The sequence below is a fragment of the Molossus molossus genome, unplaced genomic scaffold (genome assembly GCF_014108415.1).
Source record: "Molossus molossus isolate mMolMol1 unplaced genomic scaffold, mMolMol1.p scaffold_m16_p_1, whole genome shotgun sequence".
In the NCBI taxonomy this organism is placed as follows: Eukaryota; Metazoa; Chordata; class Mammalia; order Chiroptera; family Molossidae; genus Molossus; species Molossus molossus.
The window spans coordinates 102,390,103-102,417,802 of NW_023425344.1; the positions used below are offsets into that span (position 1 = coordinate 102,390,103).

At 36.2% G+C, this 27,700-nt stretch overlaps 1 protein-coding gene across 1 annotated transcript in view; it reads right to left on the reverse strand.

Annotated features, from left to right (window-relative positions):
• Positions 1-27,700, reverse strand: part of MYO3A (myosin IIIA) — a 207,743-nt gene that overhangs the window by 71,459 nt on the left and 108,584 nt on the right. Inside the window, 3 exon segments of the mRNA XM_036268716.1 lie at positions 4,064-4,190; positions 26,104-26,218; positions 26,295-26,405. Of these exon segments, the coding sequence (XP_036124609.1) occupies positions 4,064-4,190; positions 26,104-26,218; positions 26,295-26,405 (353 nt within the window).

Here is a 27,700-nt window from a genome sequence, read left to right on the forward strand (position 1 = left end):
CCAATAATTATCAATAGTTTTTAAATTGTTGGATGTTGATATTGCTTCCATGTGTTTAAAATTGTAAAAAATTTTGGGACAGATATTTTGGGTATAAATTTGTGCTCTTGTTTTGCATTATTTTCTTAGCATAGATTTTCTAAATTCAGCAATAGGTTCAAAGTACATATTTAAACTTTTGATATGTACTATTTAGCACTCTTCAAAAACTCTGAATCAACTATACTCATATAAGCTAAATAAAAACCCAGTATTTCAACACAATTTGATGGACACCAGAGATTATTTTTCAAAATGGCCAATGTGCTAGGAAAAAAATGTCTCTTTTGAATTTGTTTTTATTTGATTCTTGCTAAAGCTGAATACTTTGTTCTTTTTGATAATTTTGTAGTTCTATTTTTTAAGCTGCCTTTTCTTTTATTGATATGTTCATATTTTTCTAATCTATTTATGAGAGCTTCTTACAGCATAAAGAGAATGTTTTGATATATATTTTAAATATTTCCCCTCAATTTTTAATTGCATTGCAATATCACTTGTTTTTTACTTTGAAAGCATTTTAATTTTTATGTAGTAAAATATCCATTTTAAAATGTTTTTGTATTTTGCACATAAAGTCCTTCGAGTATTTTCCCACCTCAGGATTAAATAAATGTATTTTGTCTTGTACTTTCATGCTTTTTTCCCCTCGCACTTAAGTTGATACATGTTTGGTATTTATTTTGTACATGGTGTAAGAAAAGAATTCAAATACCCACTCCCCCAAATAGTTAGTTAGTTGGTGATCTCTCAACATTTTTAGTGATTTGTAATGCCATCTCTGCTCATTCTACTTGGATTTGTTTGTGAACAACATCTTTCTTTGATTGGTATGTCTATTTATATTTCATATATTCATTCATTTGACATATATTTATTAGGTATTCACTACATGCCAGGTATACTGTTAAGTATAATACCTTGTTAAGTAAAGTTCTAGTCTGAATGGTCTTCATTCAGGAGAAATGGAAGCTAATCAAGAAATTTAAGAGGGAAGATAGAAGGAGGAAGAGAGGACGAGGGAGGAGGCCAGATGAGAGGGGAAGGGAGAGGGAAGGTCCAGGGACAGGGAGAGGAAGAGGGAGACTGAGAGAGCCCACTGAGAGATGCATTAAAAAGTTTCTGAATGAACTGTGAAGAACGGACTGGAAAAGTTCAAGAACTGATGTAGAATGAATAATTGAGAAGTCGTTAGGAGAGAGAGGATATTGTCTTGGATGACAATGGTGATGAAAGAGATAAAGAGAAGTGGTCAAATTTGATAAATATTTATGGAAAAGAATGGATAAAACTGATGCCTAATTGAAGCATTGTACTTGTAAAATCACCTGAAAACATGGCTTTGGTTTAAAGATAAGTCCTTGTAACTTTAATTAGAAATAATTTTAATGTAAATTAGTAAATTTTCTATTTTCCATAGCAGCTATCCCAGAAAGGGTTTTAGTTAATTTTACCTATATCTGTACTAATTTTAACCTTTCATGACCTGTATGACTCTGCTGCTATACAGAAATAGGTTCTCAATCATAAAAACCAGTTTCAATTTGTTTCTAAGTATATTCATATCTACAAATAAGTATTGTAACTCATTATGTTGACTAATGACAATTCTAATTATAATCAGATAGTGAGATTTTAATTCTGTCATTGGAGTTTTCTGGTCATTACACTTCTGATAAGCTAATGTCTTATGTGCTAATAAAGTTTTTTACATAAGAAATATCGGAACAGCTTTTTAGTTTGATGTAGTCCCAATTGTTTATTTCTTTCTTTGTTTCTTTTGCCCTAGAAGATGTATCTGTGAAAATTCTGCTACATAAGATGTCTAAGATTTTGTTGTCTATATTTTAAAGTTTCACAAAAGAAACCATCACCAAAATGCAAAGAGAACCCACTGTATAAGAGAACATATTTACCAATGATACATCAGATAAGAGGTTAATTTCCAAAATATATAAAGAACTCATACAACTCAACAAAGAAAGACAAATAATTCAATTAAAATCTGGGCAAAGAGCCCTGGCCAGTTTGGCTCAGCAGTGAGAACGTCAGCCCACAGACCAGAGAGTCCCAGGTTTGGTTCTTGCTAAGGGCACTTACCTTGGTTATGGTTTGTCCCAGATCCTGGTTGGGGTCGTGTAGGTGGCAAGCACTCTATGTGTCTCTCTCACATTGATATTTCTCTTTCTCTCTTCCCCCCTCTCTCCCTCCTGCTCAGTCTGAAGATAAATGCAAAAGTGTCCTTGGGTGAGGATAAAAAAATGAATAAATAAAAAAAAAAGGGCAAACGGCCTAAATAGATACTTCTTTAAAAAAGGACTTACAGATGGATGCAAAACATAAGAAAAAATGCTCAAAGTCACTAATCATCAGAGGATGCAAATTAAAATGGCTATGAGGTATCTATCATTTCACTCCTGTCAGAATGTCTATTATCAACAAATTGATAAACAACAAGTTCTGGTGAAAATGTGGAGAAAAGGACACCCTCATACACTGCTAGAGGGAATGTAGATTGGTGCAGCCACTGTCAGCAAGAGTATGAAGTTTCCTCAAAAAATAAAACATCAAATTGCTGTTTGACATTGTGATCTCACTACCAGGCATATATCCTAAAAACTTTAAAACACTAACCAGAAAGAACATATGCACCCCTATGTTCATAGCCATGTTTTTACAAGAGCTAAGATCTGGAAACAGCCAAAGTGTCCCTCAGTAGATGAGTGGATAAAAAGCTGTGATACATTTACACAATGGAATACTATGCAGCTGTAAAAAAAAAAAAAGAAGAATCTTTTACCCTTTGAGACCACATGAAGGAACCTGGAGGGAATTATGCTAAGCTAAATAAGTCTGTCAAAGAAAGACAAGTATTATATAATCTCACTTATATGTGGAAGCTAATAAAAAAAATTAACAAATGAAGAAAGTAGGCCCAGCGGCATGGAAGTATGGCACAGTCTGATGGATCTCAGAGAAAAGTGGGGGTGGGGAATAGAAAGAATAACCAAAGAATTTATATGCATAATCCACAGACACAGACAACAGTGTGGTGAAGGCCTTGAGCTGGGTGGGAACCAGATGAAGGTGGGTAATGGGGGAAAATGCGGGATATCTGTAACAACCTCAACAATAAAAATAAATAAAATTTGAAAAGAAAGAAATATCAGGTCAGGTTTTTAGGTACCTGCTAACCTAAGACATTTGTTCTGTGATATTACCAAACTAGTTCTTGAGACACAGTGGAATAGAGGTGAAGGGGATCTAGGGTAGGTCCAAACCATGATGGTTGGGCATTTAGTCCTCTGAAATTACCCTAAAACATCTCATTCTGTTCATGCGTAAGTATAAGCCAGAAAAATATAAAAATAAAAATTTATATTATGATTCCCTATGTTATGAATGAAACATAACAAATTTGGTCTTATGGGGTTATACACTGATAATAAAAAATTAGGTATAATAAAAATAATAAAGCTATGCTACTGGAAGATATCAGTGGGGAGCCTTAAATTATTAGAGTTAAAATATCATACTCTGCATGTAAGGGAAAAACTGATTTGAAGCAAATACCATGATGTACTTTTCTCATGTAGAAAATCACTGCAAATTTAATCAGCCCAGGATGAAAATGTGAAGTCTGTGCAATAAATGTACAAGTCTTTATTACATATAAAATGGTACAGATTGTAAATCTATAACAACTTAAATTCTTTTTACATCAGTTAATTAAATTTTAATTATATTTTCTGTTTTTCATTGAAATTTAATACCTCTTAAAATAGTCATGAAAGCCTAATCTTTAGAAATGTTTTCTATAGTAATCAGTTAATCTGGAGGCATGAAGATTTGTTTCAAACAGTGGATTTAAAAAAACTTCATTTCACTCAAATTGAATCAGAGTATTCTCTTTAAGGATTACATAAAAATACAATTGCTTTAAATCATCCTTATATGAGACTTACAGTAAGTTGTTAGACTTTTTTTTAAAGTTCAGTTTTGAATGAAAGATAACAGAACTCACAGTTCTCCAGGGCAGCAAGATTGAAAATGTGGCTTTTGTCAATCTGGTGTTCAGTTGCCACAGAGAAAAATCCAATGTTTCCAACATTCAAGATGGCAGCAAGTATACTGTATACACTTCCAAATTGCTGTAACACATCACACAGATGTTAGCATCACTCTGCCCTTGAGTATGGCAAGTGACTATGGGAAGAGACAGACTGGGGAGAATCCTTATTTTCCAGAATAAGAAGATCATGCTGCTGACTAGTTTCAGACTAAGAGACTCAACTGGCAAGGAACTAAGAAAGCCCGCCTCATTCACTAATTTTAGAGGTGAGCATAGTGTCTTTTACTTAAAATATTTTATGAATGCAAATATGAACACAAAATAGAAATGAGGAGCTCTTTTCAGAGCAAGCAGAAATAGCTAAAGCATTAGGCCACACAGAAATCTATCCATGCAAAACTTCTGACCTTAATATGGTGGTTTCTATATATGTTCCTTTTCCATGAGGCCACCATAAAAGTGAGGTTGTATGTGTGGATATAGGATAATTAAGGAAGAAAATGCTAAAGATCCCAGTACCAAAATGAAAGGATATATGTGGTTTAAGAATAGCTATAAGGCCGTGGCAAATGTGGCTGAGTTGGTTGGAGCATCGTCCCACACACTAAAAGTTTGAGGGTTTGATTCCTGGTCTGGGCACATGCCTAGGCTTCTGGTTTGATCCCAGGTTAGAGAGCATGCAGAAAGCAACAGGTTGCTGTTTCTCTCCCTCTCTCACTCTCTCTAAACTCAATAAACCTATCCTCAGGTGAGGATTAAAATAATATATAAACAGTTAGGAGAACTTTGGACTATAGCTTAGCTTATAGTAACTTCTTCTTTATTTTTTATTTTTGTTTTTTATCCTCACCCGAGGACATTTTTCCATTTTTTGTTCAGATAGAGCGGGAGGGAGAGAGAGGAAGAGAGAGAGAGAGAAACATCGATGTGAAGGGACACATCGAGTGGCTGCCACCCGCACGACCAACCAGGGCCGGGGACAAACTGCAACCGAAGTACGTGCCCTTAGCGGGAACCGAACCTGGGTCTCTCTGTACCGCAGGCCGACACTCCAACCGCTGAGCCAAACCGGCCAGGGCATAGTAACTTCTTCTTTAATATAAAGTCATAAATAAAGTATACCAAAATATATTTTAAAACATATATATCTGAATGAAAACCAATAAAATGCAACTAAGCCATAAAAAAATCCCTAAACACATATGCTTATAAAATACTTATAAAGACACACACGTAGGACTCTTCTCAGAGGCACTGGAGGCACTTTGTCAAGGAGTCTGTGATGATTCTAGGTGTCATTCCAACTATGTTCATGGTGGAGTAAAGAACACAAAAGAGAGAAAATTCTTTACTGTTTTCTTATTTTGCTGCATTTATTTTAGGCAACCCTACACTTAACAAAATCTGATTATTCCATCCACTCCAACATTCCAAGTCAAGATAAAAACTGGATATAAAAAATATCTTCAGAAATGTTTATTCATTCATATGTAACATATATGTTAAATGAATATATAAATATATTTGTTGAATGAATCCCCACCAGCATTTGGTGACAGTGTTTTAGAGTTTGGCCATTCTAATAGGTGTGTTGTGGTATTTCATTATTGTTATAGTTTTTTAATGTAAAAAATAACATTTCTGCTGCTGAACTTAAAGATCCTGAAGAAGAGGATTGGTGTCTGGTCCACAGACCCTATGTAATCTCTAGCCTGCTGCCTTCCCCATGGTGGCAACAACTCAGGGTTTGTGTAATCAGTGAGTGAGTGTGCTTCTTATGGTAGATAATGAATATCATGGTGGAGAGGAGGCCAGATAAGGTAAGATGAACACCTCATGTTGTGGCTCTTTATAAAATATAGGGTGTATCTGACTTGTAAAACATAATATTCTGAAGTTTCTTTGTTAAGTAATTTTGTTTGAGACATAAAGCATAATGCTGTAAGACAAAGCACCATCCTCCCTGATGCTTTACCAGCCTCAATGTGTGACTAACTCAGAAGGTAGAAAGGAACATTTACCGAACTGAACACACCACACTCACAATCTAACTGAAATATTGCACTTTTGTAATTAAAGGTACAAAATAATACTATCAAATTATATTAAAAAATAAACTAAATATATACCCCCAAACAAATGAAATAATATATAATTCAAGAGTAATAATTATTTTTAACATGTTACAATATTAGCCTGAAAAGAACCCTAAAAATAAGAATGTATCTCATTGAGCTTGAATTCTGACACTTGAGAAAAAGTAGTTTTTTTTTAAGGAGATAGATGGAGACTTTTGTAGAGATTCTGAAGGAGATTCTGTGAACTTTCAAGTGCAGTAGTGATTGATGGTTCTGATTCTATTTCATGTCTAATTTAATTAAAATATTTTTTTCTTGATATGGGTGTTACCAAAATAATGAGTTTAAAACTATGACCTTTGAGCATGGATGTATAAAAAGAATGGACAATTCAACTAAAAACAGACAAAGGACCTGAATAAACACTTCTCCAAAGAGGACATAAAGATGGCCAATAGACACATGAAAGGAGGCTCAACGTCACTAATCATCAGAGAGATTAAAACTAAAATGAGATGTCACCTCATGCCTGTCAGAATGGCTGCTACTGGCACAAAAACAGGCATATAGATCAGTGGAAGAGAACAGAGAACCCAGAAATTGACCCAAGACATTATGCTCAATTAATATTTGACAAAGGTGGCAAGAGCATACAGTGGAGTAAAGACAGTTTCTTTAATAATGGTGTTGAGAAAATTAAACAGCTACATGCAAAAAAAATGAAACTGGACCACCAATTTACACCATACACAAGAATAAATTCAAAATGAATAAAAGACTTAAATGTGATTCGTGAATCTATAAAAATTTTAGAAGAAAATGTAGACAACAAAATTTCAGACGTCACATGCTGCAGAATTTTCACTGATACAATGCCTAAGGCAAGAGAAACAAAGAAAAATAAATTAATAAGTGGGACTACATTAAACTAAAAAGCTCCTGCATATCAAAAGAAACAACCATCAAAATGGAAAGGAAACCACTATATGGAAGAGCATACTCGTCAATGATATATCAGATAGGGGTTAATTTCCAAACTATAGAGTACTCATACAAGTCAACAAAAGGAAGACAAAAATCTAATTAAAAATGGGCAGAGGACCTAAAGAGACACCTCTCCAAACAGGACATACAAATGGCCAAGAGACGTATGAAGAAATGCTCAATGTCACTAATTATCAGAAATATGCTAATTAAAATGACTATGAGGTATCACCTCACACCTGCCAGAATGGCTGCCATCAACAAATCATCCAACAACAAGTGCTGGCGAGGGTGTGGAGAAAAGGGGACTCTAGTCCACTGCTGGTGGAAATGCAGACTGGTGCAATCACTATAAAAAACAATATGGTGTTTCCTCAATAACCTAAAAATTGAACTGCCATTTGTCCCAGTGATCTCACTTCTAGGAATATATCCTAAGAAGCCTGAAACACCAATCAGAAAGAAAATATGTACTCCTATGTACACAGCAGCACCAAAAAATTAAAAATGCAGCTGCTTTATGACAAAGCAATTCTACTTCTGGGAATACAATTCTTTCTTCTGGGAAGAAACCTGACACACTAATTTGAAAGGTTATATGCACTCCTATATTCACTGTAGCATTATTTACAAAAGCCAAGAGCTGAAACAGCCCAAGTGTACATTAGTAGATGAGTGGATAAAAAAAATCTGTGGCACCTTTATACAATGTAATACTACTTGGCTGTAAAAGAAAATGAAATCTTACCTTTGGTGACAGCATGGATGGACATGATGATTATTATACTAAGTGAAATAGGCCAGACAGAGACAAATACCATATTCCACTCACTTGTAAGTGGAATCTAATGAACAAAATTAACTGATGAACAAAATAGAACCTGAGGCATAGATACATGGAACAGACGGGCAGCTGTCAAAGGGAAGGACAGTTGGGGAGCTGGGTGAAAGAAGGTAAAGGGACTAAGCAAATATATAGAGATATATCTTAGGTTAACAAACTGAATAAAAAGATGTGTAAAGTGAATGAGAAGACAAGCCACATACTAGAAGAGAGTATTTGCAAAAGACACATCTGATAAAAGAGTATTATTCAAAATACACAAAAAACATTTAAAACTCAACAATAGAAATCCAATTAAAAATAGGCCAGAGACCTTAGCAGACACCTCAGCAAAGAAGATATATAGACGGAAAATAAGCATTTGAAGATATTCTATGTCACATGTAGTTAGGGAAATACAAATTAAAAGTACAATGAGATATTATTACACACTTATTTGAACAGACAAAATTCCAAACACTGATAACACCAAATGCTGTTAAGAATATGGAGCAATGGGAACTCTCACTCATTGCTGGTGGGAACGTAAACGGGTACAGCCACAGTACTTTTGTCTATGATCCAGCAACCAAGGCCCTTGGTATTTACTCAAAGGAGTTAAAACTTATGTCTCCATGAACATCTGTGGATAGATGTTTATAGCAGCTTTATTCATAATTGTCAAAACGTGAAGCACCCAAAATGTCCTTCAGGATGTCAGTGGATAAATTGGTAAATCCAGACAATGAAATAACATTTAGCACTAATAACAGATGAGCTATCAGGACATGAAAAACCACAGAGGAACCTCAGATACATTTTACAGAGTAAAAGAAGCCAACATGAAAAGGCTGCATGCTGTATGATTCCAACTACATAATAATTCTGGAAAAGGTAAAACATTTTATTGAAGACAGTAAAAAGATCAGTGGTTGCCAGTGGTAAGAGAAAAGGGATAAATAGAGGGCACAGAGATTTTTAAAGCACTGAAACTGTATGATACAACTGTGAAATCTTGTCATTATATGTTTGACCAAAGTGAAAGAAAGTACAACACTGAGAGAGAACCAATGTGAACTATGGACTTTGGATGACAATGATGGGTCAGTGTAGGTTTATTTATCGTAAGGGACTCTGCCTGTGTGGCACAGGGGGTGTAGGGGAACTCGCTGTACTTTCCTCTCAATTTCGCTGTGAACCTAAAACTGTTCTTAAAAAAAAAAAAACTTAAAAAAAAAGTGTAAGCAGAACTTAAAAGCTTATGGAAAAACTAGGTACTTGGTTTCAAAAACATCAATATATTGAAATAATTATTAAAAACCTGCTTCTTTGAACATTAAAAACAACAAACAGGTGAAATGACCACTCTTAGGGTCAGGGTCCCATCTAGACTTACAAACATGAACAAGGAATGTACAGGCTCAGCCTCTGGTATTGGCTCCTTCTAAGGAGTCTCTGTCTCTGATCCTGCCGCTTCCCAATCCACCTGCCACACAGCTGTCACAGGGATCCTCCTAGCAGGCAAATCAGATCATCCAGCAACCTTAATCAACATCCTTCTACGGTTCCGATTCTCTTGAGGATAAAGTTCCAGATCCTTACCAAGGCATGAAAAGAGGGTTCAGCATCTTCTAGTGCTTATGTACCTTCATTCCAGCTACTTTTCTTTCACACATTTTTCAGTCAGGTAGACTCCTTTAGATTCCCAAACTCCACATTGTTTTCATACTTCTGTTCCACTTCCCATTGTTCTTGTCGCCCTTCTTTTTAAAATTTTATTTTTAAATTAATTTTTACCTATAATAATATTTTAGTTTAGTTTCAGGTGTACAGTATAGTGGTTAGACAATCATATACTTTACAAATCATTCCCTTGGTATTTTTATTATCCACCCAGCACCATACATAATTATTATAATATTATTGAATATATTTCCTATGCTCTACTTTACATCCCCATGACTATTTTATAACTACCAATGTGTACTTCTTAATTCCTTTGCCTTTTTCACCCAGTCTCTCGAGTTCCCTTCACTCTGGTAACCATCAGTGTGGTGTTCTCTGTATCTATGAGTGTCTGTTTTAATTTTTTCATTTATTTTCTAATTTAGATTAAAAATATAAGTGAAATCACATGGTTATTTGTCTTTCTCTGTCTGACTTATTTCACTTAGCACTATACCCTCTAGGTCCATCCATACTGTCACAATGGCAAGATTTTATTCTTTTTTATGGCCAAGTAATATTCCATTGTATATATGTAACATATTTTCTTTATCCACTCATGTACTGATGGACAGTTAGACTGTTTCCATATCTTGGCTATTGTAAGTAACACTGCAATGAACACAGGGGTGAGTATTTTCATTCCAATTAATATTTCAGGTTTCTTTAACTAAATACTCAGAAGTGAAATTTCTGGGTCATAACATAAGGCAGTTTTATTTTCAATTTTTTGAGGAAACTCCATACTGCTTTTCACTGTGGTTTTAACTTGCATTTCTTTGATGATTAGTGATGTTGAGCATTGTTTTGTATGTCTATTGGCTATCTGTATGTCCTCTATGGAGAAGTTTCTATTCAGGTCTTCTACCCATTTTCAAATTTTGTCCACATTCTTTTTTTTAATCCTCACCCAAGGATAAGTTTTTATTAATTTTGAGAGAGACAGAACAGGAGGGTGGTAGGAAGGGAGAGAGAGAAACACTGAAGTGAGAGAGAAACATTGATTGGTTGCCTCCCACACATGCCCTGATGAGGAAATCAAGTCTGAATCTTTTTGGTGCATAGGATGATTCTCCAATCAAATGAGCCACTGGCCAGGGCTTGTTCCCATTTTTGACACATAATTTCTTCTTACACTTTATTGACCAACCACCAAGTTTTCATGTTTTTGTAATATTGTTTTATATCATGAAATTAACTACATTTTATTGAAATTTTGCTTAGTGTATATTACTTCTATCAGATTATAAACTTGTTGAGAATTGAGACTGTAAGTACTCATATCGCTGATTCCTAGCACAGGGTCTGGCACACAGCTGGTGCTCATAAATGCTTGTCAAACTGTTTTCTCCTGCATCAGTCCAGTGGCAGGAAAGTTTCCTTTGCTTTCAAAATAACATCTCTCTTATTTGCCTTGAAGTTTTTTTCTCTATGATTCTTAGTTTTTGTCCATCCTCCTCAGATTTTTTAAAAAAATTCTAGTTGTCCATTCTTTTTGGTTTCAGGCTTTTGCATCCTAAGTTAGTAGTCAGATTTTATGAGAATAGCAAGGCCATACTAAGCCAAGTTGTTTTCTTCCTAATTAACTCCTCTAAGTGGTAGAGCCTTCTCATTGCAAAATGCAGGATCCCCTTTTTCTGATTTTGTTTTGGGAATGGACACTACACCCAGCTGGATGGACTGAGTTCAGTGCAGTGACCTTTTGGTGACATGTACCATGTCCTTTCTTAAAGCCTCAACCCATACTTGTTGCTTAATTGAAACCCATTCGAGAGATGGATAAGAAAGTGAACCAATGCACAGACCTCAAAATGGGTGGAAATCACCATGGACCATGACAAAGTGACAGTAGCCCAGGCTGGGGTATATGACACTACCATTCCAGTCCTGTGAAAGCCAAGATGCTTATGCTGCCACTGATTAAAGACAGAGAAGGCAGGAGGGGGTGGAGCAGGCTGGGCCAGTACTGCCAGACCAGATGCTATCAGAGACCACATACCAGGCAAATAGGAGCAAATGAGTAAAAGGAGGAGCTCTGTAATCGGCATTTGCAGCTATTTGTCTATAAGGGATATTGATATTTCTCTGTGCTTAGGCTGCTTTTTGCAAATACCTAAAGCATTGACATGAACAGTCTGCAAAGATTAAATAAAATTAAATAGCACTCAGAAATAAACCATTTCTCTGCTCTCCTTTTACTGATAAAGAGAGAGCAGAGAGGTTTTGTTTCTGGTCTAATGGCCAGACACAAACAGTGCCAAGGACTGAAATGCACAGATCTAACTCACTGGTATAGAATTGCTTTTATTTTAAACAACTGGCTTACTCGGTTTTGTTATTCCATTCAAATTGCAATTTACAATTGGCTAAATTATAAAATTGTAGAATTGTAACTTATGTGTTTGAATGAAGACAACCAGGTATCAAATTACTATTTTTTTTTTTCTGATACTTTGTTCAGATAGAGTGGGATGGAGAGAGAGAAACATTGATGTAAAAGGGACATACGACCCAACCAGGGCCAGGGACAAACTGCAACCAAGGTAGTGCCCTTAGTGGGAACCGAACCTGGATCTCTTCAGACCGCAGGCCGATGCTCAAACTGCTGAGCCAAACCGACCAGGGCTCAAATTACTATTTTTAAATTATCAAATGACTAAGAAAAGACTTACATGCACCTCTCACACTGACCAAAACAATTTTTATAGATGAAGTAGTTCACAGAAACTCAACACTGTGTGTGATGCTTTAAAATACTTAAAATTTTCTTTCAAAACTATATTTGATTATAACTAAAATCATAACTGATAATCTAAAGAAAATGTTTCAGATTGTGATTTTTAGACTATCATAAAAAAGATAAACAAACTTAAAGCAGAAAGAAAACAACATTTTCATCTTAGACATGACATATGACTGCCAAAAAAAAAAAAAATTTCTATCATGACAAGGCAACAACTGCCTTGAAATGACTTGAATAATAAAACTACTCAGATATTTTAAAACTGTGGCAAAAAGATGGCATAGAAAATCATATGATCTGAAAAGTTCTGGACTTTTACATTTTTTTATTTTTTGAGTATATCTCATTTTGATTTTCTTGAATTATGCTGAATAACAAATGTACAAGGGACACACACTGTGGGTGCCATCAACACCAATCAGGGAAACATCAGGGTACAACAAGAAAGAGAGAAACTTTATATTGGAGAGTCACCAAAACCGTGCTAGTTGCTGATCACATGTCACCTGGAATATGGCTACAGTAGACTGTGCTGGCAGCAAGCTGTGCTCCAAGGACCTGAGAATCAGACCCTTCACTTGGTATTGAAAGTTGCCGCTTATCAAAATGGAATTGAAGCAGCCACAAAGGGCACACATCCAAGCAAGCCAGAGGGAAAGCAAAACAAACAACCGAATCCAGTGGAAAAGAAGAGTGGGAAAAGAAGAAAGTACACTCACTGGGCTTCATTCTACTGTCTCCAGACTGGGTTTGTCTGCCCTGTAAAGTCTGAATCCCTGCTTTTAGATGGTAGACAACCACATGGCAGAAGAGTCATCTTGAACCAGATCAAATTTTCACAAAATATTAGCAGTGATTTTGCTTCAGCTTCAGAAACATCTGTTATATTTTCCTTTATCATGAGCTGGATATTCAGATGTTCAATAAACACAGTATGTTTTTACATTTGGAATAAACAGTTTTAAATAAATGAAATTTGTCATGGATGCTAACTGCAAGACTGGGTTTATTTAATGCTACTAAATACTGCTCTACCAAGCAAGAGAAAGGAGTTGAGAGGATACATGTGAAATATTGCCTCTAATAAATGAGGCTTAGAAGTAAACAAACCAATTAAACATGATTTCTTGCTTCTAAGATTCAACCTTTGGGGAAGGGAATTGGTAAGAAGGTCAGCTCTTCTGATGACAATAAGCAAGGAAAAGAAGTACAGTGAGGCCAGGATGCTGGTCAGAGCAGGAGCTGCTTGCTGGGTGTACAAGATGCTTCAGCTTGGAGGATGCATTTACTTCCAAAGACCCTCTCCTGTTCTCTCCTCACCAGGCAAACAAGAGTCACACTACAGTCTAAAGGAGCATCTACCACTAGCTACATTCATGTTAAGACCAAGGATTGGAGAAAAGGTGGGTGCTGCTTTTTTTCTTATTCACTTTACACCTAAATTAGCTGAATACCCCCTAGTGCTTACATCAACTTGCTGCCATAGGAGTAAGATGTGGGTGAGGACAGGGCTAGATAGAGCCTGGGGTAGGGGTGGGAAGCCAAAGGGGAGGAGCCAGATTTTAATTTGAATCTGAATTTTGTCAGGGGGAAGTGAAGAAGATGCCCCTGGAAATGGCCACACCTAGAAAAGGATCCGTGTTGGGCAGAAGTAGGATGAAAATAATTAGTATATCATGCAAGACAGAGCAGCAAAATTCCTATTTTTACTCCTGATGCAGCTAACCTAGGATTAATGTTGTGCTGAAAGACACAGGGGAGGACAAGATCTTGGTTCTGTGAGCCAGAATGAGAGCAAAAGACCCACGTAGTCACTGATGATGCTTGGGACATCAGAAGAGAACATAAGAATGAGGCTATGTCTGGAACAGGGTGGCATGCAGAATCTTTTGGAGTGTCTCCCATAGCTTGTCTGTAATCTCCAGTTGGTGATCACATGTCACCTGGAATATGGCTGAAACTCATGCCTTTTCAGTCAATAATTTTCTTTCCCAGAACTGAACCAAACACAAACACATTTATCTCATGAGTAATAAAAGTACCTATTTTATTAGAAAATGTATTAGGGTAATCTCTGATTCCAGATGTTACAGCTCAGACTTTCTTCCCAAAAGGCAGTCAGGTAAGGTTAACAGCACAGTTTTCATCATGGTATGATGACCACCACCTCATGGCACACCACCCTACACTTTCTTTTTTATTAATTTATTTTTGTTACAGATGTTTCTTTTTTTTTCCCATTCACACCTTCCTCCCCATCCCCCCAACCCCATCCCTAGCTTTGTTATCCACATTTATTTACTGGTTATGCATACATGTATATAAATTCTGTGGTTTATCCCTTTCTTCCCCCATCCCCCTCTCTGAGGGTTGTCAGTCTGTACACTACTTCCACATCTCTGGGTCTACCCTGTTGCTCAGACTGTTATGTTCATTATATTTCACAAATAAGTGAGATCATGTGACATTTGTCTTTCTCTGCTTGGGTTGTTTTGCTTAAAATAATACTCTCCCGGTCCCTTCATGTTGTCTCAAAGGATAAGAGATCTTTCTTTCTTACACTGCATATACTCTATTGTGTATATGTACCACAGATTTTTTATCCATTTGTTTACTGATGGACACTTGGGCTGTTTCCAGATCTTAGCTATTGTAAATAGTGCTGCTATGAACATGGAGGTACATATATTCTTTCTGATTGGTATTTCAGGCTTCTTAGGGTATATTCCTAGAAGCGGGATCACTGGGACAAATTGAAGTTCAATTTTTAATTTTTTGAGGTAACACCATATTGTTTTCCATAGTGGCTGCACCAGTCTGCATTCCCACCAGCAGTGTACTAGAGTCCCCTTTTCTCCACACCCTCGCCAACACTTGCTGTTTAATGATTTGTTGGTGGCAGCCATCCTGACAGATGTGAGGTGATACCCCATTGTTGTTTTAATTTGCATCCCTCTGATGATTAGTGATGTTGAGCATTTCTTCATATGTCTCTTAGCCTTTTATATGCCCTGTTTGGAGAGGTGTCTATTTAGTTTCTCTGCCCATTTTTTTAATTGGGTTTTTTGTCTTCCCTTTGTTGAATTGTATGAGTACTCTATATATTTTGGAAATTAACTCCTTATCTGATGTATCATTGGCTATGATGCTCTCCCATACAGTGGGTTTTCTTTCCATTTTGATGGTTGTTTCTTTTGCTGTGCAGAAGCTTTTGAGTTTGATGTAGTCCAATGTGTTCATTTTTGTTTGTTTATTTGTTTCTATTGCCTTAGGTAATGTATCAGTAAAAATTCTGCTGTGTATGAAGTCCAAACTTTTGTTGCCTACATTTTCTTCTAGAATTTTTATGGATTCACGGGTCACATTTAAATCTTTTATCCATTTTGAGTTTATTCTTGTGTATGGTATAAATTGATGGTCTAGCTTCATTATTTTGCATGTAGCTGTCCAATTTTCCAACACCATTTATGAAAGAAGCTGTCTTTACTCCATTGTATGCTCTTGCCATCTTTGTCAAGTATTAATTGAGCATAATGTCGTAGGCCAATTTTAGGATTCTCTGTTCTGTTTCACTGTTCTTTATGCCTGTTCTTGTGCCACTACCAGGCTCTCACAAAAAAAGGTATCTTAATTTTTTGCCATGATGGTAAATGGGATTTTGATTACAGTAGCTTTGTAGTATAACCTAATATTTGGTATTGTGATCCCCCCTATTTTTTCAAGATATCTGTGGCTATTCAGGGTCTTTGTTGGTTCCATATGAACTTTTGAAGTATTTGTACTAGTTCTGCAAAATATGTTATTGGTATTTTGATGGGAATTGCATTGAATCTATTAAATTGCTTTGGGTAATATGGACATTTTAATGATGTTAATTCTTCCAACCCATGAACAAGGTATGTGCTTCCACTTTTTTATATCTTCCTCTATTTCTCTATTTAATGTCCTGTAGTTTTCAGCAAATAGGCCCTTTACTTCTTTGCTTAAGTTTATTTCTGGCTGTCTTAATATTTTTGCCACAATGGTAAATGGATTTTTTTTTTTTTAGTTCCTCTTTCTGTGAGTTCATCATTGGTGTATACAAATGCCATCAATTTTTCAATGTTAATTTTGTATCCTGCTACTTTGCCAAATTCATTTATTAAGTGTAGTAGATTTTTGATAAAGTCTTTAGGGTTTTCTATGTATAATATCATGTCATCTGAGAATAATGACAGTTTTACTTCCTCCTTTCCAGTTTGAATCCCTCTTATTTTTTTCTTCATGTCTGATTGCTGTGGCTAAGACTTTCAGTACTATGTTAAATAAGAGTGGCAAAAGTGAGCATCCCTGCCTTGTTCCTGTTCTTAAGGGAAATGCTTTTAGTTTCTGCCCATTTAGTATGATGTTGGCTGTAGGTCTTTTACACATGGCCTTTATTATGTCGAGATATGATCGCTCTATTCCCACGTTGCTGAGTGTTTTTATCAGAAATGGATGCTGGATGTGGTCAAATGCTTTCTCAGTGTCTATTGATATGATCATGTGGTTTTTATCTTTCATTTTGTTTATGTGGTGTATCATATTTATTGATGTGAATATTGTACCAGCCTTGCATCCCTGGAATGAATCCCACTTGGTCATGCTAATAATTTTTTTGATGTATTGCTGGATCCGATTTGCTAGTATTTTGTTCAGGATTTTGGCATCTATGTTCATCAGGGATATTGGCCTGTAGTTTTCTTTCTTTGTAGTGTCTTTTTCTGGTTTTGGAATTAGAATTATGCTGGCCTCATATAACCAGTTTGGAAGTCTTTCTTCTTGAATTTTTTGAAATAGTTTGAGGAGAATGGGTGTTAGTTCTTCTTTGAATGTTCGGTAAAACTTCCCCATGAAGCCATCTGGGCCTGGGCTTTTGTTTGCTGGGAGAGTCTTGATTACATCTTCAAGTTCCTTAGTTGTTATTGGTCTGGTCAAGTTTTCTATCTCTTTCTGGTCCAATTTTGGGAGACTATGTTTCTAGAAATTTGTCCATTTTGCTTAGATTGTCGAATTTGTTGCCATATAATTGTTCACAGTAGTTGTTAATGATCTTTTGTATTTCTGTGGTGTCAGTTGTTACTTGTCCTCTTTCATTTCTGATTTTGTGTATTTGGGTTCTCTCTGTTTTTGTTTAGCTAAGGGTCCATCAGTCTTGTTTATCTTTTCGAAAAATCAGCTCTTTGTTTCATTGATCCTTTGAATTTTTTTTTTTTTTTTGGTCTCTATGTCATTTAATTTTGCTCTGATTTTTACTATTTCCTTTCTTGTACTTGCTCTGAAGTTTTCTTTTTGTTTGCTTTATAGATTTTTATGTTGTGAGTTTAGATAGTCTATTATATATTTTTCTTGTTTCTTGAGATAGGCCTGTAGTGCTATAAAGTTTCCTCTCAGAAGTGCTTTCACTACATCCCATAGATTTAGTGTTGTTTGTTCATTTTCATTGGTTTCCAGGAGTTTTTAATCTCTTCTTTGATCTCCTTGTTAACCCATATTTAATAACATGCTATTTAGCCTCCATGTGTTCCAATGTCTTTGCATGTTTTTGTTGCAATTGATTTTTAGTTTCATGCCATTGTGACCTTAGAAGATGCTTGATATAACTTCAATCTTCTTGAACTTGCAGAGACTTAGTTTGTGTACTAACATGTGGTCCATCTTTGAGAATGTCCCATGTGCACTTGAGATGAATGTGAATTCTGCAGTTTTGGGGTGTAATTTTCTGTAGATATTTATTAAATCTATTTGGTCTAGTGTTTCATTTAAAGTCTATGTTTGCTTGTTAGTTTTTTGTCTAGAGGATCTATCTAGTAATGTAAGCGGGGTGTTAAATTCCTGCTATGATTGTAATGCTGTAGATTTCTCCTTTGAAGTCATCCAGGAGATTTTTAATATATTTTGCTGCTCCTATATTGGGTGCATATATGTTTTCCAAGATTATATCTTTCTGTTTGATAGATCCTTTCAATATTATGTACTAACCTTTGTTTCTATGTATGGCCTTCATTTTGAAATCTATTCTATCAGATGTGAGTATTGCTATCCAGCTTTTTTTCCTTTCTGTTTGCTTGGAAGATTATTTTTTCATCCCTTCACTTTCAACCTATATGAATGTTTTCTTGTAATGTGGGTCTCTTGTTAACAACATATATATGAGTCATGCTTTTTTTTTTTCTTGTGGTACTTTTCCCTAAGAGGAACAAAACCTGGGACTCCCTGGTCCACAGGGGTATGCTCAACAGCTGAACCAAACTGGCCAGGGCAAGTCATGCTTTCTTATCCAATCAACTATTTTGTGTGTTTTTTTTAATTGGAGCTTTTAGTTTATTTCCTTTTAAGGTGATTATTGATATGTACTTATTTATTGCCAGTTTCGTTTATTGTGGTTATATTTTTCTTCCTATTTCTTCTACTAATTACAGCAGTCATTTTAATATTTCTTGCAGTACTGGTTTGGTGCTAATGTGTTTTCATAGCCTTTTTTGTCTGGGAAGCTCTTTATTTGACCTTCTATTTTGAATGATAGCCTTGCTGGGTAGTGTAGTCTTGGATTCAGATCCTTGTTTTTCATGACCTTGATTACTTTATGCCATCCCCTTCTGGCCTATAGTGTTTCTGTTGAGAAGTCAGCTGATATAGGCTTATGGGTGTTCCTTTGTAGGTAAACTGTTGCTTATGTCTTGCTGCCTTTAGGATTCTCTCTTTGTCTTTAATTTTTGGCATTTTAATTACTGTGTCTTGGTGTGGGCCTGTTTGGGTTCTTCTTACTTGGGGGTCTCTGTGCTTCTTGAACTTGCCTTCTTCCTTCACCAAGTTAAAAAAGTTTTCTGTCACTATTTCTTCAAATATATTCTCTAACCGTTGTTCATTTTCTTCTTCTTCAGGGACTCTTATGATGGGAATATTATTGCGTTTTCAGGTGTCCTATGCTTCTCTTAAGTTGTCTTCCTGTTTTTTCTTTTGGTTTTCTGATTGGTCAATTTTTTTTTACTCTGTGTTCTAATTCACTGACCCAGTCCTCAGCTTTCTCTATTTTGCTGTTTAGTTATTACAATGTGTTTTTTATTTCTGGTATCTCATTCTTCATTTCTTTTTTTGGTTTTTCATTTCCACCAGGTTGATTTTCAATGTTTTGATATCTTTACTTATGGTGTTGATGTCCTTACTCATGCTGTTGAGCTTCCTCAAGATTATGGCTCTGAATTCTACCTCTGATAACTTGCTTAACTGCATTTCATTTATCTCCTCTTTACTAGAGGTCTCTTGTTCTTTTATTTAAGATTTGTTTCTGGGTTTTCCACCATTTTGGCTATCTTAGTGGGTTTTGGAACCTGCCACATTTTTCCTGTGGGTGTTGGTGTTCTGCTGTTTGTGGCTTCCTCTACTAAGTTTGGCTGAGAGTGAGAGGACCCATGTTAAACTCCACTGTCAAGTCTTACTTTCCTGAATAGCTTTGCAAGCCCAGGAATGGTTTAGTTATCCTCTAGCATTTTGCCTTGAGGCTATCAGTTTGGGTTACTTGAAGAGTCTTGGATTCTCAGTAGAATAAAAAACTCCCTCAGGTGTTCTGCATAAGAGGATTTCCCAAGGGTGGAGCAGATGATGGTTGTTAATGAGCAATTTACATTTTATTGGTTCACCTGGGTGGGGTTGAATGTCCTAGGGAGAGGCCGCCACTTCTCCCCAGAGCCCTGGGAAGGTGTAAAATGGCCACCATCTTATGTGGCCACAAGTCAACAAAAGCTCTGAGTACCCTCCTAATCCCTAGTGTCTCCACACAGGTCTGGTCCTGTCCGCCTTCCCTTTGCTGGAGCCCAAGGTGAGTGGCTGTGGCTATTTTAGCACTTATTCCTGAACCTCTGTGCTGTGTAATGGGCTTGAGATTTTAACCTTGAGGGCACTCCTCACAGCTAAGACCACTGCTGTCTGTGGGCTCCCAGCCCCTCTCTTATGCCTCTGCAATTCTACCAGGATCGATTTAGTGGCCCTGGTTATATGGTCCATGCAAGATGCTTTTTTAGTGATTTTCCCCAATGATTTGTCTTTATTTTAGTTGTAATTCCAGTTAGGTCCTGGGAGATGGTCTGTGTAGTTTCCATTCACTCTGCTGCCATTTTGGAATCCACCACTCTACTCTTTACATTAGATATCCACAATAAGTTCTACAAGCTTAGTGATCTCTCAGTTATCTAACTCCTATTTAGTCCCCATCATTTTCCTCCCAACTCTCCAGCAAAGGTTAATATTGGTTAAGCAAATTCTCCTGTCCTCATACATCAATCCAGTCACCACACCAACCTTTGCTGCTGCTGCTGCTTTTTCTTTTTTTATCCTCACCCGAGGACATTTTTTCATTTTTTTGTTCAGATAGAGTGGAAGGGAAACAGAGGAAGACAGAGAGAGAGAAGTAACATCATTGTAAAAGGTAGACATCTAGTGGCTGCCAAGTGCGTGGCCAAACCAGGGTTGGGTACAAATTGCAATCGAGATATGTGCCCTTAGCAGGTACTGAACCTGGGTCTCTGTGCACCACAGGCTAATGCTCTAATCTCTGACCCCCACCAGCCAGGGCCTGCTTGTTCTTTGTTGTTGTTGTTTTTGTTCTTTTGTAAAGATGGCATAGGGGAATGGAATTTACATACTGGCCACATTAAGAACCAGGCCCCTTTTTTGCCAAGAAAAATTTCTTCACAGAAACATATTACAGCTAAGAGTAGAGTCTGCAAGGTTTCCCACAAAGCTTCAGAAATCTTATAAAACAATGGATTCTTTGTTCCAATAGCTTTGACAGCCTAAAAACTATTTAATGCATCAACATAGAGAAGGGCCCAGTCATCTCCTTTATGCCTAGAGACCACAGAACCAATGAGTTTCCTGACTTGAGCTGCAGTTAACTAGTAATAGAATGACAGTCTGTGTTATAAGGCCACAGTTCAAGGTAGGGTCCATGAATCTACACAGAGAACGCATCATTCAAGAATGAGGATGGTCAAGTTGGAGTCTCTACTTCTAAACCAAAACAGTTACTCAACTTTTCAGCTCAAGACTTCATGTGAGTAGCATATTTTATTAAGGATGCATTCAACCTTTGCTTGCCATTGACTATAATATTGCATCCCTCTTGTCCATATAATTCAGTGTGCTGGCTGAAACTGAGAACTCTTTGGGAAAGTCAGCAATAATTCTTTTCTGGTCCATAAAGAAGTTATTTCTCCTTGGCTGATTCTGGAAACAGCCTGTTAGTTTCCCTCAACCTCTCACTCCCCTCTATATATAATCAATTGATTCATCTAGAAACAGTAGTAATGTATTTATAACTCAAGGAGGGACTCTAAATATTGGGGCTGTAAAACATCCAGGTAGGAAGTCTCCTCATCAAAGTTGAATTCCTCTTGGCTATGGAGGAAGGCCACACTAGAAAAATTAACTCTAAGAGGTAAAATGTTTTCTGATGGACTGATTACCCTGACTTATCTAAACATCCCCATGAAGGTAGGGTCCTAATTTCAAGTAAAAAGAAAAGCCATTCATTTGCCCTTCTTCACCAACCTCACCCACTTGGTAAAGATAATACCTCATTCCCTAGGGTCAAGGTCTTGAGAATATCCTTCCCACAAATCTGCAGTAAGAATATCCGTGGTGGAACCAAAAGCTTTCAAAGAGAAGATGAGACTGTAGAATTTAGTAGTAAGGTCTATGGCTTCATATTTGGAGAAAATGCACTTAGCTACAAACTTTTCTCTATATCAAGAGCACATACATGTTTAGAAATATTACACTTTTGGCAAGCAAATGAATCAATGGACTAAAGGTTACTGTGGACAGTCTTCCATTTTAGAAGGAGTCAACTTTGTCTTAAAAACATTTATAAAATGATTAGATTCACTAACTTCACTGCATGTGATTTAAATGAGTTTTTAATTTCCCATATATCAGAATCTATATATTTTATATCCTGCTGATAAATGTATCCAAATTTTTAGAGAATAATTATATATTTTTATCTCAAGTTCTTAGATCTACCAACCCAAGGAATCTCAGTAAATGCCTTAAACAGAAACATAACTGTTTAAAGCTGCAGTTAAATTAAATTAAATTTTAACAAATTGCATATTACTTTCCTGAAAGTTTATCTAAAAGCCTGATTCACATTCAGTGAATTATTTTGTTTTGTTTAATAATTTTTTTATTATTCAATTATATTCACCTTTTTCACCAATACCCTAAACTCCCTTTTTTCTGGCAATCACCTGAGTCTGTTTCTGTTCTGCTTGTTCATTTACTTAGCTTTTTATATTCAATTTTTGATAGATATGTATGTATTGCCATTTTATTGTTTATATTTTTAATCTGTTTTTTTTCTTCTTCTTAAAGAAAACCCTTTAACATTTTATGTAATACTGGTTTGATGGTGATGAACTCCTTTAGCTTTTACTTGCCTGGGAAGCTCTTTATATGTCCTTTGATTATAAATGATAACTTTGCTCTGTAAAGTAATTTTGATTGTAGGGCTTTGCTTTTCATGACTTTGAGTATTTCATGCTAATCCCTTCTGGCCTGTAAAGTATCTATTGAGATATCAGCTGACAGTCTTATGGGTGCTCCCTTGTAGGTAACTAACTGCTTTTAAGGTTCTATTTGTCTTTAACATTTGGCATTTTAATTATGACACATCTTGGTGTGAGCCTCTTTGGGTTCATCTTGTTTAGGACTCTGTACTTCCTGGACTTGTTTGTCTATTTCCATCACCAGGTTATAGAAGTTTTCCATCATTATTTTTTCAATAGGTTTTCAATTTCTTCCTCTCTCTTCTCCTTCTGGCATGCCCATGATCTGAAGCTGGTATGCTTGAAGGTGTCCCAGAGGCTCCTTATAATATCCTCATGTATTTGGATTTTTTTTTCTTTTTGCTGTTTTGATTGTTTTCTGCCTCATTATCTTCCAACTCTCTGCTTTGCTTCTCTTTCATCTACCCACTTTTGGTTTCCTGTAATGTATTCTTCATTTCTGATGCATTCTTTTTTATGGTTTCCATGTCTTGTTTGTGCTGTTGAAGTTCTCACTAAGTTCATCTATTTCTCCCCTATGTTCATTGAGCATTCTTATAACCAGTATTTTTAATTCTATATCTAGTAGCTTGCTTGTCTCCATTTTGTTTAGTTTTTTCTCTGGAGTTTTATTTTGTTCTTTCAATTGGGACATGTTTCTTTGTCTCCTCAGTTTGGCAGCCTCCCTGTATTTGTTTCTATGTATTAGGTAGAGCATCTAAGACATATTAAGCAATAATAATTACAGCTTGTCTCCCTGTCTAAGTTTTTATTGCTTAATATATCTTAGATGCTCTAAGTGTACAAAAGAAAAAGAAATGACTGGCATAATGTAGAAAAGAGGGAAAAAAGTATTTTTTTTGCTGATGATAAGATTATATACTTCGAAAAGGCTACCAATGAGAGGAAAAATATTTAATTTAGAATAACACCAAAAATCTTAACAAAAAGCAACATCTAAGCAAATGGAATAGCATATCATGATTAGGGATGAGAAGACATAACATCAAAATATGGCAATGCCCCTGAATTAATATATAAAGTTAATATAATTCTAATTAGAATTCCAACTGGGGTTCTGAGAATTGAATAGTCAAAGTTTATTTGGACAAATAAATGCCAGACAAGAGCTAATAAGAGCCATGAAAAGTGATAACAGGACTTACATTACCAGCAGGATTCCTTATTAGAAAAACATATTATCAAACCACTCTAGTCAAGCCAACAGATATTGGTATAGAAGTAGAACCATAAATTGGTGGATAAAATAGGTATATTAGAAATGGACTCCATGTTATATAAGGCCTTAATATAGGATCAGTCAATGCAGTGGCAAAAGGGTATAGCCTTGAATTACAGTGAAGCACAAGTCCATGTGGAAGAAAACAGAAGTAGTGCTCTATCTGGTACTACAAAAAATACATTTCAAATGGATTAAAGACAAATAATCTTTTAAAATTTATAACCAAATCTGGGAGACTATATGTACAATCTAGAGATAGGAAAAACTTTAAACCAAGACCAGAAGCCAATAAGTACATGAAAAGAATTTCAGCATTGTAAGCGATTAGGGAAGCAAATAAAACCACAATGATATACCACTTCACACCCACCAGGATGGCTATGATAAAAACAGACATCATAGTAAGTGCTGGGGAAGAGAGGGAGAAACTAGAACCTCATACACTGCTGGTTGGAATGTAAGACTGTACATCCGCTTTGGAAAAGTCTGGCAGTTCCTCAGAAGGTTAAGCATAGTGTTACTCTATGACCCAGTAGTTCCACTCTTAATTATATACCAAACAGAAATAAAAACATGTCCACACAAAAAGTGTAAATGAATGTTCATAGCAGTATTATTCATAATGGCCAAAAATGGAAGCCACCTAAATGTCCATGAACTGCCCTTGCTGGTTTGGCTCAGTGTTTAGAGAGTCAGCCCACAAACAAGAGAGTCCTGGGTTCAGTTCTTGCTAAGGGCATGTACCTCAGTTGAAGTTTTTCCCCTGGCTTTGGTTAGGGTCATGTGGGTGGCAGCCACTCGATATGTTTCTCTCACATTGATGTTTCTCTCTCTCTCCCTCCCGCTCTATCTGAAGATAAATGCAAAAATATCCTCAGGTGAGGATAAAAAAATGTCCATGAACTGATGAATGGATAAGCAACACAAGGTATAGCCATAACATGGAGTATTTACTCAACAATAAAAATAAATAATGATAAGTGCTACAACATGGATAAAGCTTGAAAACATTATAAGAAATGAGAGAAATCAGTGAAATGTCCAGAATAAAAAGATTAAGAGTGATAGAAAGCAGAGATGGGATCAAAAAGAGGAGGAACCACTTCCAGCATGTTTCTTTTTGAAATGAAAAATTTAGAGCACAAAAACATTCTAGAAATGATGATGGTAATGGATGAAGACATTTGTGAATACACTAAGAATCGTTAAGATTTACTTTTAAATGTCTGACTTGTATGGTATATGAATTATGTTAATAGAGTTGTTATATAAAGACTGCATTAAGAAAAGAACATGTAATATGATCATATTTATGCATCTGTGTAACATGTAATATATGCAGGAGATGCAAATATAAGTAAAATAAAAGATTAAGAACAAAACCAAATTAGTTTATATCTCAAGGCCATTGTTTCCTTATTCATAAAGTAAATATAATTATAGTCATTTCATGAGGTTATTTGAGTAATTAAAAGGATGACCATATAGCCTGGCTGGTGTGACTCAGTGGCTGGGTGTCGACCCATACACTAAGAGGTTGCCAGTTTGATTCCCAGTCAGGGCACATGGCTGGGTTGTGGGCCTGGTCCCCAGTAGGGGACATGCAAGAGGCAGCCAATTGATGTTCTTTCTCATTAATGTTTCTATCTTTCTCTCCCTTTCCCTTCCTCACTCTAAAATTAATAAAGAAAAATAAATAAATAAAGGATTACCATGTAAAGCACTTAGCATAATGCTTGATATTTTTAATCATTCAATAAATGCTGACTCTTGCAAATAGTGATGATAAAACAATACTTCCTGAAGGGTTCCATATGTCTTTCATACTCACCTCCATTGTGAAACCTATGACTTTGAAGCATTGCTCAATTAATTCATACTAAGATTTATAGACACCATTATTTGTCATGTCTTATACTGTTCTGAGGTGGTCATTTTGTAGGTATCTGAAAATATATGCAAGAATGAGTAAAAATCTAAAATTAAGTAGAAATTAAAAGTACCATTTATGAAAAGTACAACTTGCTGAATTAACTGGGAGGCTTATTTTCAGATAGTTTGTAATGGGCCAGTTTCTTCTTTTCAGCTAAACCAGCATAGATATAGTAAAAAACATGGAAGTTTTTTTCTCCACTAAAAAAAGAAGACATTTTTGGTAAGGTGGTTAATATGAATATTTATTAATTATTGAAATTACTTGCCAATATAATTATCAGAACAACAGCAACTGTAAGTATCAACATGGGCTTCCCAGGATACTGGATTTTGGCTTTCTTTGGTTGTTACTGTAATTATTTTCAACAATCACTGTCATTGAATTCTGGACACTACTAAGCATTTTATATGAATCACTTAACACCTATTTGTGTGTGACTACCAGGCACTGTTAGATGCAGCAGGAGCAGTCAAAAGGCCCTATTTTCTTGGAGTTGACTTGCTAGTGGAGCAGACAGAAAAAGGAACAAATTAATAATATAGAGACAGCATGCCAGAGCATAAGTACTACATTACCTCATTTACCTGCCATAATCCCCTGGTTATTAGTCATGCACTTCCCTCATTTTACATACAGGAAACATGAGGCTTAGAGCAGCTATAAATCTCTCAGGTCAGAGTTGATGGCTAAACTGGATTCAACCCAAGGCTGTTGGACCCCAAAGCCCATGTCTCTCACCACATTGTTACACCGACTTTGTGGGACTCTGTTTTCTCACCGATGAGGAATCAGTTTCTCATGAATTCAAGTTCCATGACTCTGGGGTTCTGCATATAGACAGCATTTCTGAGATTCCAGAATAATACAATTAAGGGAATAAGGGTCATAACAGGGTGAGTTTCTGGCTCAGGATGGTCCAGACATAACTTCTGAGACCTCAGAGTCCCCTTTCTCCTCCATTCCTTGTCTTCCTTTTGCTCTGGAGGGTCCCTGGAATGGATCACACATTCTCTCCAAGGTCAGGCAAGTTCCCTTGAGAAACAATTAACTGTCTTCCTGCTTTACAGGTTCACAGTCTTCATTGTCCTCCTTTGGCCCTGCTTCACTTTTATTCTGAAGATCATCATGGCCATTTGGAGACTCTGGGGGTTTGCATCTGTCTTGTGGCTTTGCCCTCCTCATCTTCCCTGCACCTTCCTCTTATTTGAGGTGGTCCTAAACCTTCACCCCACTATCTTACTCCATTGTCACCAGGCTTTGAGAATGGGGTTGGGGCATAGAATGTTTCCTCCTACAGGTGCTAAATTATATTCTCAAATCCTAAGGCCTTGCTATCTTTATATCTTTTATATTACTCCTCTTTCAGTTGGAATAAGGCACTCAGCCCATCACACAGTTTTGGATGTTACCAGACGACAGGGTCAGGAGACACTAAATTGTTGCTGCACAAGCACCCTTCTTGGCCACTGTGTTCTCAGGGTTCTCCAGAGAA